A 22586-nucleotide genomic window follows, 5' to 3' on the forward strand; every position below is an offset into this window, starting at 1 on the left:
ACCTCACTAAAAGAAATCACAGGCCTAAAGCAGATGCCCTATGCTGACCATCTAAAAAAACTCCAGCTATACTCTGTCGCATATCGTCTACTCAGAGGCGATCTCTGCTTAACATAAAAGGCCATGTCAAACCCAGAGCTGTTGGACATGCTACACTTAAAGAAATCCCAATCCCTCAGAGCTACATGCTCCGGGGATCTAAACCTTGTCATTACAATGAAAAAACATGCTGGAGGGATAGGTTCCTGACCCAGAGACTTCCCAGACTCTGGAATAGACTACCCATACATGTCAAGCAGAGTGCCTCTTTGGCCCTCTTCAAAAGGAACCTTGACAATTGGATGGGAGATAGGAAATTCACCCCGGGGATCACATCAGTCACCCTGCTACACAGGGGTCCAGGGAAATAAATATTGTGTGAAGAAATAGCCAGGGAATTGTTATGGCTAGGCTTGCACCTATTGGGCCGATAGCCTAGTACCAACCTATGAACCTATGAATCATGGAAGTATCCAGTAGAGAAAACTATAAAGCAATTAAGACAAGAAGTGTCACTGTTAAAAGATTATAGAAGAGGGAATAGATCAACAAAAATAATAAGAAAGATAGATGTGATTAAAGCAATACACAGTATTAGAACAGACCAGGATCTATTATGCACTATTGCAAATAACAAACTAAAAATTTCAGCACAGGTGGAAAAACATAGACGATACACAGATAAATATAAGGGAAAAGTACAAAATAAACAATTTACTGATGACCCAAAAAAGTTTTATAGAGAATTGGGAAATAAGGTAAAAGGAATTGGAAGACTGCCAAAAAAGAGGACGTAGATACATTTTGGAGATGTATCTACGAAGATCCTGTAGAACATAACAAAGATGCTAACTGGACAGAAGAAGTAAAAGAAAGAATAAGAAGTTTAAAGGTACATGATATGAAATGGGATGAAATAACAGCCAGAGAGACTGAAATAAAGTTAAGAAAAGCCTCTAAACGGAAAACCCCAGGCCCAGATGCAGTACCTAACTTTGGTTAAAAGTTATATATTCCCCATTCCAAAGGAGGGATGGGCCTCTTTGAAATTGATTACATGTATAGATCTGCAATCGCGGGAATCCAAACATATCTACTGACCTCACAAGATTCAAATGTAGTGAAATTTTTGAAACATGGGGACAGTAAATCTAAGATGACTTCTCTCCTTAATTTAGCAGAAGCATATCGACGTCAAGCAGGAAAGGAAATCAAACCAGACGTAGATAAAGACCAGGCAGCAACTGAATGTGCCAAAAAACAAAAGAAAGAATATAAGGTGAAGGACCAGATGAGAAGACAAGAAATGTGGAAAAAACATAAATATAGTTGCAAGTATAGAAAACTTCTGGAAGAGCACCGTGTTGATCAAGAACGAATACAGGAATGGTTAAGGAAAGGTGAATTTAAACCAAGAGATGAAAGGTTAATATTGGCAGCCCAAGATAGTGGGCTATGTACACGCTGGTTTACAAAGTCCATTGAGCATGTGGGAGAAACAGACAAATGTAGGTTCTTCTTTAATTACTTTTTGGAAAACCGAATTGGAAATAGTCACACACCTTGTTGCTGGTTGCGACACACTAATGGAGAAGAACTGTATACTGAAAGGCATAATAATGTGCAGAGACTGTTACACTGGGGATTGTACAAACATTATAGTATCAAAGTTCAAAAGATAGATGCCAGAAAACCAGATATAGTGGTCCAAGAAAAGAAGACAAAAGTAGCATTGATCATTGAAATCGCCACACCCAGTGACTATAGTGTCTTGCGTATAGAGAGACAAAGTCATAAAATACCAGGATCTGCAGGCAGAAACAAGAGCAATGTGGAAGAAAGATACTCAGACAGTTCCAATAGTACTAGGAGCAACGGGTCTTATTAAAAAGGATTTACAATCATATTTAGATATGTTAACAATCCATGTAACCCCATATGAATAGCAGAAGCCGTCATTACTGAACATATAATGGGTGCTGTGAAGAGCACTTCTGGCTGACATCAAAGACTGAAACAATACTAATTTTATGAACTTTAATCGTACTTTGACTTAGGAATGGGATCCATTCCCGACAATGGTATTAAAAACCCAAAAGACTTGGAGAAATCGAAAAGGATTAAAAATATTATATTTATAAAGCAGCAGACAATATTCTAAGAACTAAGCCAACACAAGAATGGGAAAAAGGGGATTTTACCACTAACGGTGACTGCACGCACAGGAGAACTAGAATTTATTAGAGGAAATATGCAAAGGAACCAAGGTAGTGGCAGCAAATAACTAGAAAGGGAAAGGTAATAAGACTTGGATAAGGCAATCACATGTTTGGACTGCAAGTTACAGACTGCCTTCCTTACCAGGAGTATAGACAAAGGGAAAATGACAGGGCAATGCTAAGTAAAAGCTTAGGTTGAGTGTTTAGTCAGGTGAGATTAGAACAGAAGTTGCTGTTTTAAAAGGGATAACCATTATGACATATAGTGTATGACAACTACAAGAATCAGTTAGAGGAGGTTAGAAAAAAAATGTGAAGAGAGACAACATCTGCATTGCTCTGCCAAGTATTCAACAAAGTCTAGAAGGTTTAGGAATTTTGCTTGCAATTGTTTGCATAGGTAATTTTATACCCCAAAAAAACTACAGAGAATTTTCCTCAGGACAACAGCACATGGTGGAGTTGTGACAGGAAACTGAGAGGTAAATGGGAATGTTTTTGGAGAATATAAAAAGTTGGCTGAGTTTAAAAACTACCCTACAGAGTACTTAGTGAGAAATGTTGGAGCAAACTGTTGCAACTAAGGAAATGATGCATTTGAGTTGGGAGACACACATACAGACACACGTACAGACACACACACACACACGCACACATATATATATATATTTTATATACGTATATATATATATATATAGATACATACATATATATGTATATATATATATATATATATATATATATATATATGTATATATATATATATATATATATAGATATAGCTATAAATATACATACATACATATAGATAGACAGAGATAAATACACACAAACACACACACACACACACACACACACACACAGACATGCATACACACTAACTCCATAACTGCTGTACCTCAGATTAAGGAGAATCCTTCAAGAAAGATATACAGTCTTGACCTTAGTATACATTTAATAACAGTTTCACTTCAGCAATCAATGTTGCCAGTTGCATTTGTGAGTTTCTTACATTCAGATACCATCTGGTTACATCAAGTATATGCTACAATACAGATGCATAACAGCAGTACCTCATACAATTAGTTATTCTAATTATATGCTATCTGAGAGGGATGCCTTCTTTTACGCTGCAAATCGTGGATGTGAAGACTACTGAGCTGTGTATTTGCACTACAAACACATTCAATCTGTAAATCTAAACTGATGATTCCTCTCTATCTATAAGCCACACATTATGGAGGATTAACCTGCCAACACAAACAAGTAATTAGAATATGTAAAACATTAACATTTGATGCTCAGCTATTGGAAGTGGTGTATACCCATAAGCTATAAATGCAGCAAAATTAATGCCACATATTGACTAATAATGGTGATAACACAAACAAATGTGTTTTTAAATGTGCAATCACAGTATTCAAATGAGATAAATGTTTTAACTCACCTCAATTAGTTTCTTTTTCTTTGTGATGTTGTTCTTTTGCAGTTTCTCCGGCTGAGGTGCAGCTCTACTGACAGAAGGTCTAAAGAATATAAGAATGAAAGAAAGAAAGAAAGATGTTAAAGGTATTGATTTTGTTTCTTTTTCAAAAGTCTGCTCAATCATTTTTCTTTCTGAATATCCCTTTTCTTTACCCAAGCCAAAAAATATTGAGCACTGGAAATAATAACTAACCAACCCTTAATACAAAAAAGTCCCATTTCAGCAACAACAAGGACACGGTCATTACAAAACATCTCACACTCAAGGAAACAGAAAATGGCAGAAATTGTACTGACAGTGTAATACATCATAGTACATTAATGCAAACTACTGTGACAGAAATCATGCTCCTTTTAGCTGACATAACAGATGCCAGACTGCTACCCTCTGTTTTTGGACTTTGTTGAAGCTCCATAGTATTCTTTCTGCTTGTTTAATAATTAGTTGTTCATCAGTTAGCAAAACCAATGAGATACTCTTGCCATATTAACACATATACACAGTATGGTATTTATGTGAGATAGTATAATTTATACAAGTTACATAGCACTTGTATGATTCTAAACATGTTCCCTACTTATTACAGTCATTACTCTACAACTGTATGTGACTATGCTACTATAAGTGCGATGATTACATACATTCAGTAATACCACAAGTTTAGTGTAATTAATGCCTTACATTACAACAAATGCACTATGTGCAAAAAACACAGTAATGTTCAGTTTGTGCAAGACATCATACCTTTCAAAGATAGGCATGATGTTTATTAGGATAGAATCGACAATTTAGTGTATACTACTACATTTATAAATTTAGCATTACAATAAAATATTTGAAACAGACATTGTTTCCGTAGCAAGCTGTAGAAACTTAAGCATTCTTATAAAAAGCCATTTTCATAAAATATTTTAGCAGCTTAAAAGAGTTGTACTTAATCTACTACAATAACTATGCTGAACCATACCTCTTGTGCTACTGTCCTCTGCCAGAAATCAAACACAAAGTACATGTTGCATACAGCTACCGCATGGAAAAAAGCACAGAGACTGATGGCACATAGCTGAGAGACAAGAAATTAGCAGTGCTGCAGAACAAAATTATTCTGCATTCAGTAGTCAAATGGTGTGTGACGCATAGCCAAATGAACAGCACAGCATGAATAACATAACTGATGCATTTTCAGCGATGCATATATTTCTACTGAATGTCATTTCTACTGAATGTCCATTACGTACTTTAGAGACAGCAGTGATGCATATATTTCTACTGAATGTCCATTACAAGCACCCCTCTTAACTTACAGACACCAAAAATAGACTCAAAGGCTCTTTGAACAGTAAAAACATCTCTCAAAAATCTGGGCACTTACTTAGCATAAAAAGAGCACAACAAATAGTATACAGACTCTCCCATTTCCAATATGCAAGTTTAAGAAACTGAGAGACAAAAGTAGTGTACAATATTAGCATCCTGTCAAAGACAATGTGTAAAATCTGCAAACCTTACTGAATGATATTGCAAAAATCTACCTCCAAAAGTAATTTATCTTTGTGTCTGAAAAAGGGAGCTGTAACATATGGGTCTTCTTTCTTCATATTATTGGTGCCACAAGTATGTTGATCATGTAAGTCTGGTTACCTATTTACTACTCAGCTTTAAACAGCGTGTAACAGGGGGACTCAGAAACTTGTGTAAAGGGATAAATCAGTCCTGAAGATAAGAATGTATCTCCAAAACATGCACAGTTATTTAGAAAATCAAGTGTAAGGGTACATAAAATCATAAAATAGGGTCCTTCCAAAAACAAGTATAGCTGAGAGGTCTGACAGTCACAGATGTGCATTACCAGAACAGAAGAAACCATGCTGTTATGGCAAAACAACTACAAAAGCTGTTTTTGGTACCGTGGCAGGCTACCACTGTATGCACAAGTCAGTACTCTAAAACAAGTAGAGCTCGCTCACACACACACACACACACACACACACACACACACACACACACACACACACACACACACACACATGCACACACCCAACATATGTATGTATATAGATAAAACACTAGGTAGAAGTGCCGCATTTTTGCTTATGATCGCTGTTAATTTCTGTTTAATGTTGGTCTTTTCCGTCTAAAAATACTATAACTGGTTATTTTAGTTGTATGTATAAAAGCATACTTGATTTGGTTAGATGAGTTAATTTCTAACAATAGGTAGTAGTGCCATATTTTTGTTTATGATTGCCATTAATTTTAGTTTAATGTTGGTTGCCAAAGCCTTAGTAAGTTAGTTGGCTTAGACAGCGCAACAAGTTTCTGTTGTTAAATACGAGCCTAAAAAACATTTTACAGGTCAATGCTTTTGGCCTTTTTGATTGGTCAATAAATGAAAATGCTTTTATTTGATTGATGAAGGATACAATCCATTTTATTGGACGACAGCACCAGTTCTTTGATTTGATTGGCTTATATACAGTTATGGTTCATTGGCCATCTAAGTACATTATTGATTTCCTTGATGCTTTCGGCAATATTGTGGTTTTAGAACCAGTCTTCTTAGTTTCTATTGCCCCACTGGGATTGGTTGATTGACAGAATAATTCCCTTTGATTTATTGAACTATAAGGATATGTTATAGGTTGACATCATTGGCTCTTTTTTGGCAACCATTTCAAATTGATGTTTTTAATTTGTTTGTGCTATCACTGTTTTTCGTTTTTTATTTACGTTTTTGAGAGATGTTAAACAGTTGTGTTTTGTTATTTAAGAAACTGACAGCAATGGGGCCAAGGATTAGCAAAATGTTATTATTAACATAACGTTGCTGGACCATAACTACTATGTGAATGGAAGATTTATGTGACACTTATTGTACCATACCTATAAGCTGTTACACAACAATGAGCTATTCACTGATAAGCTAGAAAAGCAACACTGCTATTGGCCAACATGTTACTATTGCATTTGTTTTATTGGTCAAGTGTTTTGTATAGTTATTGGTTCACAGAACCGGATTGTTTTACAATAGGATTGGTACATTTTTACATAAAATTAGCACAGTAACCTTGATTGTTTGAATATTTTGGCACTTTATAGGAGGAATTTTACTGAATAATCTATATTTTAAATACATATTTGTGTATTTGACAGTTGATCTGAAGAAGGGTTTTTGTTAACACAAAAGCGCTTATCACCATTGTTATTAAAAAGTTTTGTGACTTTCAGCTGTGGCGGTCATGGTACTTTATTTATTCTAGTGTATATTGAAGTACCTGACCTTGGTCACCTTTGTTTTTGTTTTGCTATGGTTACATATATAAATACACACACACACACACACACACACACACACACACACACACACACACACACACACACACACACACACACACACACACACACACACCGGCATATTGTTTATGGAAAACAGGGACCATTTCTTTATTATTATTTTATTTTACATTTGTTGACCGGGCTAGTCTAGCTGGATATATGTCCATTTTCAGTAGAGGCCCGGGAAGAAAAGCTCCAAGCAAAAACAATAACAATGTTAAAAAAAAAAAAAAAGGAAAAAAATGTATAACATAGCCATATAAACTAATCGTACAGTGGTAACATTGGTAAAAGGGAAAAAAAGGAAATATAGTTATAAAAGTGTTGACTATAGACATTATGCTAAAAGTTAAACTAAGTCTAAATAAGCAAGTATATTAGAAACAAAAAGGGTATGGGCAGAAAGAGTAAAGTCCTTAAATTTTATCCTATTACTAAGAGGAAAGCAAAAGAGAAGTAACTAGATTAGGAGGCAAAAGATGGGGGAGAGGGGAAGGGTATGAGCTGGAGGGAAATAAAAGTTTCAGTCAGGGTTAGCACAAGGACAGAGCCACTGAGTTTTCAAATGTTCTTTAATGTGTTTTTTGAATTGAAAGGTAGATGCTAGGGTAGATGCATGTATATTGCATCTTGTGGTCATTAACAATTCACAATAATTAGTGAGGTAATTGATTATACTACATAAAGTTTTATTTGTATATTTATTTACTATTTATCAGCATCTGTCTACCAGGAAAGTACAACTGGGCAGATAAAAACCCTTTTCAGTGAGGCTCAATGAGAATAGCTCCACAGAGACTACAAATATAAACATAAATCCATAATGAATGACAATAAATGTACAGTTACTATAGTTTTACATATACAAAAGTTGAACAGAATCAAGATATTGAATATTTATGAATAATAAACATAGCAAAAATAATCTGACAAGAATTACAGGAACTGACAAAAATGTCAAGAATTGTTCAAATGGAGAGAGATTAAAAAATTAAATTGTCATATCTTAGTTGGTTGTATTACATGTAGCTAAGTGGGTGTATAGTATAGTATTGGACAGGAGAGAAGAAGTGGAAAATTTAGTAGTGATCACATATTGTACTCACGTGAAGAGTGGCAGTGGAACAGATAGTATTACATTTGAGTTATTTCCTGTTAATGCTAAAGAGAGAAATGAGGAGAAACTGAATGTCAAACAAAGATCAAGGAGAGAAAAAAATTAAGGGTGGAAAGAAGTGGGAAATGAGTGACAGGATACAGAAAATTTTTTAGATCAATTAAAAGTATTGAGATAAGAGATTGTGAATAGTTAGAGACAAAAGTAGCCCTGCATGGAGATACTGGTTATGGGGTATGGATATTTACAGGCAGTTTATCAGAACTGTACAAGTTGAAAACATTTATGCTACTTTAGTTAACAGGTGTCAGTCAGAAATAATATTTAGGTTGTAAGAGGTCACCCAGGTATTGAGCAAGGGCAAAGCCAACAGTCCGATAGGTATTTCTTAACATCAGTTTTGAAGGTGAAGAGGTAATTAACTCCAGCGAGAATAGGATTTTGTTCCATATTTTAGTTATCTAAGTTGAGTATGTGGCATCTTCTGCTGAGTTACTGGACTTGCGAATTTTAAGAAGTTTGAACATAATTATCTTGACTGTGCATAATGGTGAATGATTACTGTCAAGGTGGCATTTTTATGGATTGTGTACTATATTGTGAGATATGATTAGCATATTTAATAATCAGTAGTTGTGCAAAGGCACTCATTCCTCTTTTTGTGTAGACCTGTATTGTTCATCTTGGAGAGGCACTCCAGTTAGACAACTCCTAATATTTTAGGCACTACTCCCTCTCCAGCTCACATGGATCTGCATTTTCCAACTGTCTCTATGGGCAGCTTATTTGAAATGGACATCCTGAAACAATGTAGCGATTGTCTCATGTTCACTGACAACCATTTACTTCTTAAGCAATCTGATATTGTATGTGACAGATGCAGTCATGTAAAGTTATTGGGGCAAGGCACTCACATAAAGCCACTGCAAATAACAAGGCTGTCAAACATTACTACACTAAACCATTTTCAAACACCTCAGACTAAACACATAGACCAGGAGATAGACTGATATAATAGTTAAGGTGTTTACCTCACAAGTAAGTGGTACAGTGCTTGATTCTCACTAAGGGAAATTGGCTAGGTTTAAAAAATGGCTAAGGTGTTTACCTCACAAGCAAGAGGTACAAGGCTTGATTCTCACTAAGGGAAATTAGCTAGGCTTAAAAATGGTCTTCTAGGGCAGCTAGCCTAGTACTTACCTATGAACCTATCAGACTCTTAGACGTAACCTACATAAACCACAGAGGCCTCCTAAATGTAACTCAAGAAACATGTACCCTCAGCAACCTCACAAACATATATCACAGGCAGCATCCACTATTAGACACACAGACTATGTCCAAACTCCCATAAGACAAACCTCCAAAAATACTATTTTCCTTGTCATAGGTGACATCATACAGTCACTCAAGTCCCTGCACCACAAGTACACATATAGCACAGTCATTGTACATGTGGGTGTAAATGACCTGACACATACCTCCCTTGACTATATGAAGAGAGATGTGATTGAGCTCTCAGAATATATGTCTGAAGCAGGTATGGACTTAGCCTTGAACAGTATTTCACCATTAGCAAGAATGATGCAACAATATGATCAAAAGATAATTGATTTTAACATTTGGCTTACATTCCGGTATCCTTCTAATGGTGCGCAATACATATCAGCCTGGGAAGAGATGGCAGACATTACATACTTTGAATTAAAAGTGATAAAACCAACTAAACATGCAAAAACTAAAAACAATATTTACTAAGCCGTTAAAAATACACCTTTATTAAAGTTTTAAGTGCTTTCGTCCAGAAATCTTGGACTTCATCAGAAAATAAATAAAACCATTAAGTTAATGCTTAAATAAGCAAAGTCTTGATCACATGAGGTTAGTTAACCAATAAAATTAAACTACCACCGTGCTTCTCATAGGATACATTGTTCCAGCTGTAATATAACAACAATGAATAAAAGTATCCTTATTGTACTAAAAAGTTTACAATAAAGTTTAAAATACAATTTAAGTTTTAACAAACAAGAAATACTTTGGAAAGTGAATGGCTTTATAAGTACATACAAAAATGTAAGAGTCTTGAATTATATTAAGAAATGCTGGGTGCAGATAACTATGGTGCAGAAGACACATTTGGAAAGAAGTGAGCATGTGAACTTAATAACAGTATGGTCTCTCATTAAAAAAACACCGCTTAAACAAAAGATCCTGTCATTAGGTTAAGTCAAGGGCATTAATCCAGGCATTCACCTTTGCATAAGTAAAACATTTCAACTCTACATGTATTATATTATATTACATTATATTATATTATATATCACATTATATTCAGTGCACTTTTACACCCCATCTCCCACCCCAACATCCCAAGATTACAGCCCATTAACTCAAACATGCTTTTGTCCAGTCTTTCTTCACTCTTTACACAGTAACGCCTATACATCTTAAAACTAAAAACTAGAAAAGTATGTGCTCAGTTTAGTAATTTCACTTGCAACAATCATTAAAAATGCTTTACTATATAATCTGGAATTTATATTATGACATGCTTTATAAAAATACTGTTAAAAATAAAAATTGGTTTACTTACAGTCAGTTTTTCTGTCTTTTTGGTGCCCTTCCAAAAATCAATGAATGAAGTTGGGCACATTCCTGTCAGTCCCCCACAAGTTTAAAAAAAGTCAACAAAAATCCAATCTTTCTCCGTCTCTTTTTCTTGTAAAGCCATATTTCAGAAATGTGACTGATGCTTTATAGTCTCACATTTATTCACTAAGTTCAGTGTTGCTGATCTTTTTCCTATTCATCTCAGTTGTGCAGTGGTAGTGTTGTCCCCTCCCAGCAAGAGGTTCTCTGGTTTGATTCTCAGCTGGGGTGCCTTCTGTGCGGAGTCTGCATGTCCTCCCTGCATTTGTGTGGGTTTCCTCCTACATTATAAAGACATGCGTCTGAAGCATTTCTCCCCAGGCTTCCACTGAAAATTGGCTTTGTTCCAAGTCGGACTTTCCCGGTTAACAAATATTAAGTAAATAAATCTCTATCTTCTAACTCCAGATCAAGTCTAAGGTACTCCCAGTTCCTCTCATCAACTCGTATACTTTTTTCTGTCTCTCAAGAATTTTCCTTTGGAGTACTGAAAAATATTTCTCTAGCAGAGTGTCTCTATGAGCTTTATTATCAGAAGAATGAAAAGCAGAGTCCCCTTCTGTTTGATGGCTCACATTTTGATGGATACATTTTTGGATTTTGGATTTCCTCTTTAGCCTCTTCTGCATCAAATATTACTTTGATCCTCCAGGCAAAAATATTCTAAAGACAGCTAGATACAACAGCTTGAATCTCAAACCTACCTTTCAATATTCCCTGACTGCTGGGATAAACTTGCTTCTCTTCTGTCTGGTGTATAGTGAATAATCATTTTCCATAAACACTGTATTGTCCCTAGTTTTTAATATTTTGCCCTTCTGCCACAGTTTTGTCATGATCAACTCTTTGCACTGGTATGATTGCATCTTTACTAATAAAGGTCTTGGCTGCTTTCTCATGGCCAGGTTTAGAGTATACAGACAGTGTGCCTTTTCAATTAATAAATCCTGTTGTGGAATACCAGTCCAGTTATTTATTTGTGCTTTCATAAGATTACTAGTCTGCTCTGACCAATTTCTCAAGTACAGTATTAAATTTCAGGTTTTCTCTGCATGCTTTGTCTTCCAACTTTACAGGTTTTTTTAAAACAGCTCTTGAGCAGTCTTGAACTCAAGTCATCTTTTCTTCATTTCAACCTCTGATTTTTGCATTTTGTCAGTTGTCAGATGAACAGCTGTTTAAAGCTTCTTCTATTTATTCCACCCTTTTACTGTTTGAATTGATATACTCCTTCAAGGTTTCATTTATTTTAATCAGCTTTGAGCACACGTGACTTATTTTTCCTCTAAATTATTGGAGGCCATCTCTTGTACCAAAGCTGGAGTCTGAACTACTTTTTGCTGGACAGCTGCAGGATTCTAAACACTCAGTGCTTTCTCTTCACCTTATCTAGTTGATTTTCTTTCATGTTCTCTAAGTTTCTTCTTTATTGGCATCCAGGCAGTGTACTTACTAGCCAGCAACTGAATTTTACTAAAACAGGCAGACATGCTGGCCCTAACTTTTCAGTTTCTTTTTTCACACTGGGAGAGTTGAAATTAAACTGATGATCAGTGTGCAGCCATCTTGGAAAGCCAAACATCATGATCCATTTTTAATAATAAATATAAAGTTGTGCGACTTACTAGTGAAGATACCTAGAGAGTCAGCCTGGGGAGGAGCAAGGACACAACCAATGACAGTGCAGAAATTGTTTAACTCAGACTTTAAGGTGGGCTTATTGTTGATAAGTTTGCATTGCATCTGTTTATGAGGGAGGCAGATGCATCTACGCAACTACTTAAATTTGCACAAAACTTGGCATTAAAGAATTCCTCAGTCAAGAATTCCACATAAGCAGTTAGATCGTCAAGGTGGTAGGGGCACTCAAATTTAATCAGAATATGACTCAGATTTAGTAGATTAGCCATTACACAGTCTCTGAACACTGAATATAGTAGGGATTGAGTTCCAGGTTTTTGAGATAATAGCTGAGTACAAGCATTACCAGCTGAGTTATTATTTTTTTTTTTTGTGAGGAGAAGGTGGTAATCGTTACAGCGAAGGAGACAATTAGGAGTATACAATAAGAGAGTATTTTTTAGGCTTGGACAATTGTCAGGATTGTCTATTATGTTATGGCCAGTAACTAATTGTGAATACTTTAGGTATTGATGATGCTTTGGCCAGTTGAGATTTTTTTAAGAGCTGTACAGTGGTGAGACCTATGGGGTTGGTTACTGGCGAATTTTACTGTCTTGCTGTAGCATTTTTCTACTTTAAGTTTGACTGAACTTTGGAGTTTGATCAATACTGGGGAGGCATATAAGTGGGTAGGGAAGAGAAAGGTAAAGGTAATCATTTTCCTGCTATGGTCACTGAGACAACGTCTACATATATATAATGCTCCTAGTTTATAATTTTTTTTAATGGCTTTGCTGTACGTCACATTTCAAAAATCAGCTACGGTCATCCTAAGTAGTTTTGTGTGGGAGACTATTTCTATCTGAGTGTTAATGGAAGAAGAGATGGTAAAGGTGGTTTTCAGTGAAGAGAGAGTAAACAGAAGTACTTTTTTGTTTTGTTTTTTGGCATTAAGTAACAGTTGGGAATTTGTTAGTTACAATCTGATAGACAGCAAAGACTTTGGGTGAGCTGTTGAACAGTGGACAGGATGTTAGCAGAGCAGATAAGGGTAGAATCACTGACATACTAGATGAGGGTAGCATGTTTACTTGTGGTGTTAAAATCACTTATGACCAGGATGAACAACACATAGCCTAATATGCATTTCTGAGATACCTCAACAGTGACTGGAAGAAAAGCTGGGTAGATACACTTCCATTTTACTGAGAGGTACCTGTTAATGAGACAGCTGTGAAACCGCTAAAGGTTATAAAGGGGCAGTGCAATGGCATAGAGTTGTTTAGTAGGTTTTTTGTGGAAGACAGTGTCAAAATCCTTTGAGAGGTCAAAAAACAGGAAGGAGATGTGTTTGGTACTATTTCTGCATTATTTGATGGTGCTAGTGAAACTGAGTAGGGCAGTAGTAGTGCTCTGTTTAGGAAAGAAATAATGCTGTATGGAAGAGGGGAGATTGATTTTTTAACACCTGTACTGAATTATCACTTAAGAAATAGGCAAGCATACCTTTATATAAAGAAAAACAAATCATATTAACATATTCCCATTTACAAATATTATACAGCACATATATTCTTTTGTATAATTATCACTCGAACATTATATAAACTGATCAATGTGTGCCTTGATTTAAACTTCATTCCTCCTACAAAACATTATTCTGTGTGTATTGTTGCCTTAATTTCCATATGTTTCTATGTAATTTGCTTCAAAGATCACACTTCCAGCTCTGTTTTGGCAGCCACCAGAATTAAACTTAACAAAGCATTACTATGTGTAGGATATTCAGATCCTGTATCCCTGCTCAAAAATAATTTCCTTAGCTACACCCTTTTGCTTAGCCAACAGTTCTAACAGAGTACTCTTTAGTGAATTTTTAAAATCTGCCAACTCATTAGACTACCAAAAGATATGCTCTCAGTTACCTCTTTTTTCCCCACCTCCAACATTTGCCATCTGCCTGTGGAAAAATTCTTTGGAGTCTGCTAGGGGTATAAAATACCTATGCAAACACTTCCAAGCAAAACTCCCAAATCTGGACTTTGTTGCATATTTGGGAACCATACATATCTCCTCCAATCGTTTTCTGGTGAATTGCTTATCCAGTCTCTCTTCCCAATCTTTTCTAAGCTCCTCTGATCGATTCCTATAGTTATCATGCAATATTTTTATATGCCTTACTAATTATCCCTTTTTTAATAGCAGCTTCTGTTCTAGATTCAGCTGAAAACTCTGTCAGAGTAAGTTTTTCACTTAGGATTTCCGTACCCCTTTCTCTTTGCCTATATTCTGATATCAATCACTGATAGGGAAGGCAGTCTCTAGCCTGCAGTCTGAATGCTTTCTTAGCCTCTTCCTATTCTATTACTTTTCTCTCTCTAGTTATTTGCTTGAATACCTTAGTTCCTTTGTCAGTTTTCTCCAGTGAATTCCAGCCACCATTTGCTATTTGCTGTACCACTAACTGTAGCCATACCTATCAGCAAAATCTCCTTTCTCCAGTCTCGTGTTGGTTTAGTTCTTAGAATATTTTCTGTTACTTTATGAATATAATATTTTTTATGGATGTTATTATTCTCCTTAAGGATCTGCATCTAAAATCCCACTCTGTCGTTATTTCCTAAATTTCCCCCTGCTTCATCCTCATCCCTTCCACTTTCAATTGCAGCTATTTGTGTTGCATATATGAGCCTTAACTGTGTAGCTCTAAAATATCCCTTAAATCAGGTAATCTTAAACCACCTTGTTCTACTGGAAGGATCATCTTATCCCACTTGACCCCTGCCCTTTTGACCAAGAAAAGCCGAAAGAGAGAGTCTAATAATTGGCATTGGACATATTTCTCTACAGAATGACAATGGGTCTATAATTAGAGTATTCAGTAGAATAACCTCTTTTGTAGATTGGTACTCTGCAGGAATTTTTCCAGTGTTGCACATAATATTTATGGATTAACCTATTGACTGACATGGAGACATAATATGCTACTGCACTAGCTGTTAGTTTATCTACTGTACTCAGCTGGTAGTTTATCAGTTGCAAAGGTGCTGGGTTTTAGCTTTTAAAGGTATTTTTAATCATAGTTACTGGAAATGGATTTAGGGTGGAAGTGTTAGAATCGTGATATGACTACTGTTCTATGCTTGTGGATGTGTCTGGTAGCATAAAAGGGAGGTAACTCTTTTTATGGAATCTTCATTAGAATTGATAGTGATTACTTCTGTTTGGGATGAATTAAGCTGAGTTGTCTACTGAAGTGTAACAGATAATTTAGTAAAGCCCAGAACATTTTTGTTTATTTTGGTGGTGGGTTATTTGTTGTTTGAAGTATAAAGTTTTTTTGTTTTTTTTCATCAACTTTGACTCTAGATGTGGTGGCATTCAGAAATTGCTTGCAAAGTTGCAGGTTTTGATTACTTTTATTTTCCTGACAGGCTTTCCAGTCCCTGCCTCTTTTGCACATATGCACTTTGTTTATTTTGATAGCCAGGGGCAGCATTGGATTTTATGCATTTCCATTTCAGCGGAGCTTGCTTGTTGAGCACAGGAAGAAATATGCTTTTAAATCTTGTTATAGCTTCATCTGGTGGCAAGTACTTTAGGGTACTCCAGTCACATGTTAGTAAGGTGGTATAAAGCTATCTTGACTGAATGTAGTTAGGTGATGTACTTCATAGAAGAGATGCACTTTACATGTGTGGGTTGAGTTTACGTGGACTAATGTAGGGATCTGGTCACTGACTGTGCCAGGTAGGCATCCAGAGGAGGTAATTTTGCTAATGTCAGTAGTCATCGTCCAGTCCAATACTGATGATTAGTTACTGGGCTTGTTACATCTAGTGAAAGTATTAATATGATGGGTGAAATTGAAGAGATTAATATTACTTTTAGGAGAAAGAATCAAATGAAGAACTCTTCCAATTTTTCATGTCAGTTGAAACAAAAAAGTCAAACTGCAGTTTAATCTAATACTCAAATTGTCAAACACAGGTTTAGCAAAAAGGAAGTATCCAGTATACTAAATGGGATTAGGTGCACAACACTATTATTTTTCAGACAATAGCAAATACACAGTAATTCAAATACTGACATTTAATGACAAGGCTGTGAAGAAATCCACTGTATGGCAAACTGATGGATGAGACAAAATAATGGCAATGTTGTCATCCTTTCTGATGTACTTTATTTTATGAGGAAAAAAGTAAACACCTGCTGGTAATTTAAACTGCAAATCATCCACATGATGAAAAGAGACATCATCACAGTGTAGCTTAGGCAACCATAATGCACAATTTGTTCACTATACATGTTGTATAAAATAAAAAAAACATGCTTTTGCTTATGATAGAAGGAAGATTTCTGCACATACTACATACAAGCAGCTTGTTCAAATTCAAAACTCAGGAATTGCGGTTGGAGATTTATGACAAAATCATTAATGAACTCAGACAATAACTCCAAGAACATAATATATGGTCACAATGCTTTCTTGTTCATTACAGAAAAAATAAATAGGATACTTTTACTTTAATTGCAGTCCTTAAAATGTAATTATGGAGTGCATTGCTTACAGAGCTGCTTTGGACAAGGAAAAGTATCCAAAAGTCTTAAAGTACCAGAAACCAAATCAAGAAGGGTATTACATATTTTATGGACAACCTCTTTATTTCTGAAGGCAAAGTAATCAGCCAAATTGATTGCTACAGTGAAATTAAGTTCCCTACTATATATATATATATATATATATATATATATATATATATATATATATATATATAAGTGCAGAAGACAGCCCTATACCAATTTTTTGAATTTATGGACAACGGCAGCAAAATCAGATGAGTTATTACCACAGCTTCTTTGGCAATAATTGATTGGGCATCATAGGATAGAAATACTCACTAACACTACTCATGGCATTATAACTCTGCACATCAGCTAGATCTGTGACATGAAACAGAGATGATTTTCGTAATTTATTACCAGTCTGAAATGTCACAGATATCTGTAAACGTATACAGAAACACACACACACACACACACACACACACACACACACACACACACACACACACACACACACACACACTCACACAAACTTTACATATATATATATATATATATATATATATATATATATATATATATATCCACAATATGTCTTTGTAAATGATGTTTTGTTTTGTCAGATTTATATATTTACACACACACACACACACACACACACACACACACACACACACACACACACACATGTACGGTTTTGATCGGTGTCATCAACTAACAGAATTGTTGATGTTTATTTTCTCAAGTCATTGTTCTCATCGCAACTTAGGAATATAAGAATCAAACCCTACCCCACAGGACACAAGTTAAAACCCATTTTCACATGACAACGAAATGGGAATATATGTTTTTTTTTTTTTTTTTTTTTTTTTTTATGAAAAGTTCCTGCTGTTTATTTATATATATATATATATATATATATATATATATATATATATATATATATACACACACACACACACACACACACACACACACACACACACACACACACACACACACACACATGGGATCCCTTCTAAATCTCGAAATACTGAAAGACTGAATTTCAGTATCTCAACACTATAATATTGAAAGTGCAGTTGACAGAAACTGCACTTTACAGAGTGTTACGTTACTGAATCTGCTGTTGGGGTGTTGTGTTTTGGTTTGTGTTTGCAGTGCATTGTGGTTTGGGAGTGAGATATGGCAGATGATGTGTGGCTGTGTACGGAGATGCAGGTAAGTTGTTAGTGTTTAACGGTTTTGGGTTGGGTGTACTGTTTTCTAGTGTTTTGGGAAGTTTTGGGAGTTGGTTGGGTTAGATTGGTGAGTGTGTGTTACTGTTGAAGGCAGTGTGTGTTATGAATGTATAGAGTGTGTGTGTTTTTTGCGTGTGTGATGGTGAGTGAAGTAAGTGTAGGGTGGGTAGTTGTAGGTTTTTTGCGTGTTTTGTGGTAGTGTGACCTCTGAGTTGGTATATATAAGTAGCATGTGGGGGTTTGCAGGGGGGCTTGCTTTCCTCCCTGCTTATGCATAGGCATTACAGGTGTGTGTGTTTTGTGTTTTAGTAAAAGTGTAGGGGTGAGGTGGTGTTTGTGATGTGGTGAAGGTTATATTACAGAACTTGAATGTCACTTGCTGTAAATTCAGTATTTTGAAATTTCGGTATAGTTTTGTAATACTTCGGTATAGTGGGTGTTCAGTATTTAGATCTCGAGATACTGAAAGTCAGTCTTAAAGTACTTTGAGATTTAGAAGTTGACCTATATATATATATATATATATATATATATATATATATATATATATATATATTATAGACGCATACACATACATACACAAAGACATATTCAAAGTCTGTGATCTTCACAGACTGAAATCAGAAAGGTATTCACGGTTATCTTCACACTATCATAGGACATTCTTATCAGTTTCGAATATTTTTTTCTTATCAAGTGCACTCCTTGATTTGAAGTGGCCCAGGGTTTAATTTAAAAATACCTATGCAAGTCACTTAACTAGACAGTATGCTCCCAGGTCATCATTGACAAGTGGTTTGTGACTTGTGGGCTCACCTGGTTAATAAATGTATAAAAAATGGAGGAATGTCCTAAAAGGAAAACATTTGTTTAATTATTCCACATTTGTTTACTGGGGAAAGTCTGACTGGGTCAAAAGTGCCCATTTTCAATGGAGGCCTAAGGAAAGAAGAAAAAAGCCTGAGGTCTGGGGAGAAAAGCTTCACAGTATATTTAGTTACAAGTTGCAGGATATATAAAAATGCAAATACATGAAGGATATAATTAAATATTTAAAAAAACAGCCTTTCACAAATTAACAGATATAAATAAAATTAATTACAACAAATCAGCAAAGCATTGTGAAATATAATTTTTTTTTGGTGGTAGAGAAAGTTAGGAAATAATAGAGAAGTGAAAGGGTATGTTAGGTTGACCCCAGGGGAGGGCCTTGGGAGGGAGACTCGTTTGGAATATAGGGAGCTATATTGGCAAATTATTCTTAATGCAAGTTCTGCCCCTGGTTTAAATGAAATGTTATCCTTGAAAACTGTGCTAAAATTGAGATCAGCTAAATTATAGTATGTTATTATTATAATATTTATATTTTTAAATAATTTTATATATTATATATGTAAGCATTTTATGGTTTATTTTAATAATATATGTATTTATCTTTTAACAAGATGAACATGCATTTAATTTAATTTCCACTAGATGGTGCTATTTCATTGTATTTTGGATTTAATTTAGCTTCTGCTTTTGAAAAAACATTTTTAGAAGCATTTCAGGTTTGTGTTGGTACTACTTATATTTAACAAAGCAATTTAAACCAAGGTTTATGTTTGAAGTATTTTATATAACAAAATATATATACATATCTATTTATTATATATACTTGTGGTTTTAACTTTTAGATTCATTCACCTTTAAGGTTCACGTGTTTTAATGCATTTTGCATGTGTAATTGAATTTGTTCACTCATTGGTTCATTTGAATTAGATTAGTTTATTTATTCACCAAAGGAAGAGAGGTTAGGTATCTGATGAAGTTATTGTGATGAAAACGTATGTGGATTAACTTTACCTCATTATTGTGCTGTTGCTTGTTCATAGGTTCATAGGTTCATACTAGGCAATCTGCCCTAGGGCATTTATATGCCTAGCCAGAATGTGTTTGGCTTTCGCCACCCATTTTAAATTTATTTTGCTATGCCCTTTTTCGAGGTTAGTATACTGTGCCTCTGTCTAACAGTGACACAGAAGTGATACCCGGGGTAAACCTACGATCTCCCATCCACTCATCAAGATTCCTCTTGAAGAGAGTCAATGAGGGACTCTGCCTAACCTGGACTGTGATTTTATTCCAGAGTGAAGGGAGCCTCTGGGTTATGAATCTGTCCCTCCAGCATGTCCTATTTATTTCATTGCTGAGGTTCAAGTCTCTCGAGAGCGTAGCTGGATGGGATTTGGATTTTCTGAGGTGCAGCATGTCCATTAATTCCGGGTTGGACATGGTTTTATACGCCAGGCACAGATCGCCTCTGAACAGGCAGTATGCCACTGAGTAGAGCTGGAGTTTCTTTAACTGGGCAGCATATGGCATCTGTTTGAGCCCTTTGATCCTCTTGGTGAGGTACTTTTGGGGTCTTTCCAGTTGCTGCAGGTGTCTGGTAAGGTACATCCCAAAAGGGGCATTGTACTCAATTATGGGCCTGATGAGGGATGAGTAAAGAGGCACGATGACCTCCCCTGATCTAGATGTGAATCCCTTCATGATTAGGTGGGCTATATAAAATGTTTTTCTAACCACTTTGGCCACGTGGTTGTCAAATGAGAGATTGCTATCAACTTGGGTCCCCAGGTCCCTAATTACTTCTTCTGTACTTAATGGATTACCACCTATGTGGTAATTTGTGGGCACTTTGTTTTTGCCAAAGGGGATGACTATACACTTTTGGCATTTAGCTTGAGGCCATGGCTCTGGCACCAGTTGTCTGTTTCTATGAGGCCCTTTTGGAGGATGCTTGTGTTGGCTGGAGAGTCGATTATGGCGCCCAGTTTGCAGTCATCTGCGAACTTGGTCAGCCACAGTCCTTCCGTGTTGGCCTGTACCTCTGAGAAATATATACCGAACAAGAGAGGTCCCAGGAATGAGCCTTGTGGGACACCACTTGTAACTGGTTTGAAGTCTGACATGGCTCCAGCAATTCTAACCATGTGGGTTCTGTCCTTGAGCCAGTTTGCAATCCATCTAGTGACATAGGGGTTTATATTTAAGCTGGTGAGCTTATCTATAATGCCCGAGTGGGGTATTGTATCGAAGGCTTTTGCGAGGTCCAGGTAGGCTGTGTGGACCACCTTCTCCTCGTCAATGGCCTTGGTGACTGTTTCAAAGAAATCAACCAGGTTTAAGAGGCAGGATCTGCCCTTAACAAAGCCGAACTGGGTAGGATCCAGTGTCTGTAGGTCCCCAATATCTTTATTTATGAGGTCCATGATGATCCTTTCCATAGCTTTGCAGACCAAGCTAGTCAGGCTTATGGGGCGATAGTTTCCAGGATCCGTTGAGGCCCCACCTTTATGGAGAGGGACCACTGTTGCTATATGTCACTCTTTGGGCACATATCCTGTAGTAAGGCTGAGATTGAACAGTAGTTTTATGTTTGGGTTTAGCTCTTCTTGGAGTTCATGTAGGACGCAGCCCGGGACACCGTCTGGTCCCATTGATGCTGTGTTTTTTGCTTTGGAGAGGGCGGCTCTTACCTGAGCATCTGAGATGTCAGGGGGGCAGCACTCTGCTGGGATAGATATTTGCCCTTTTGGTGGGGGGGGGGGGTTGCGCTGAACCTGACAGCTAGGATGTTGGCAATGTTTGTGGGTTCGGTGTATTTTTTGTCATTTTGGACTAATTCTGAGCATATCTGGGAATTACCACCCAGGTTCCTAACATAACTAAAGAAAGCCTGTGCTTTGCAATTTCGTTTGCTGTGCTGTGCTGCTGTGATTTAGCTTGCTGTGGATTGTTTTTGTGCTTGTTCATTAAAGCAGTTGCCCGTTTTGCTGAGCTCCGTGTGTGCCTTATTTTAGGTTTACAAGTTTTTATCTTGGGCAGTCAGACCACTGGTTTGGTTTATAGGTTAGGAGTAGAGGTAAGGAAAAGTGGGGTCAAAGGCTAGGATGATAGAGAGGTAGATGAAAGGTGTGCTGCTATGTATTTGAGAGGTTAATTAAAAAAGGAAGGTGTACTAGTAGGGTGTTGAGGGGCAGGGAACTCAGACATGAGTGGTTCAAGAGCATGGCCAGGAACTCGATAAATATCCCCTTAGATGGATTTCGAAGGTATATAGTCTGATATAGGTTGGCTGGACAGAGGAAGAGAGTTCCAATTTTTTTTGGCAACTCAGCAAGAGTAGAGATTATGGACTGAAGATCTGAAGAGTTTCTAAATACTCATGAGTTGCTTTCAGTAGATCAAAGTGGTCTACTGGGATGGTAGGTATGTATTATTGATTGTAAAGCAGTGCAGACATCATGTTTGTATAGGAT

General features: G+C 36.3%; 1 protein-coding gene across 1 annotated transcript in view; it reads right to left on the reverse strand.

The window, feature by feature from the left end:
* The window catches only part of LOC122797061 (echinoderm microtubule-associated protein-like 6), a 3800753-nt gene that overhangs the window by 1145315 nt on the left and 2632852 nt on the right, over nt 1–22586 (reverse strand). Inside the window, exon 28 of the mRNA XM_044065838.1 lies at nt 3706–3784. Within this exon, the coding sequence (XP_043921773.1) occupies nt 3706–3784 (79 nt within the window). The remainder of the gene's footprint in view (nt 1–3705; nt 3785–22586) is intronic.

The sequence above is a fragment of the Protopterus annectens genome, chromosome 3.part0 (assembly GCF_019279795.1).
Source record: "Protopterus annectens isolate FY-2018-M chromosome 3.part0, PAN1.0, whole genome shotgun sequence".
NCBI classification, from domain to species: domain Eukaryota; kingdom Metazoa; phylum Chordata; order Ceratodontiformes; family Protopteridae; genus Protopterus; species Protopterus annectens.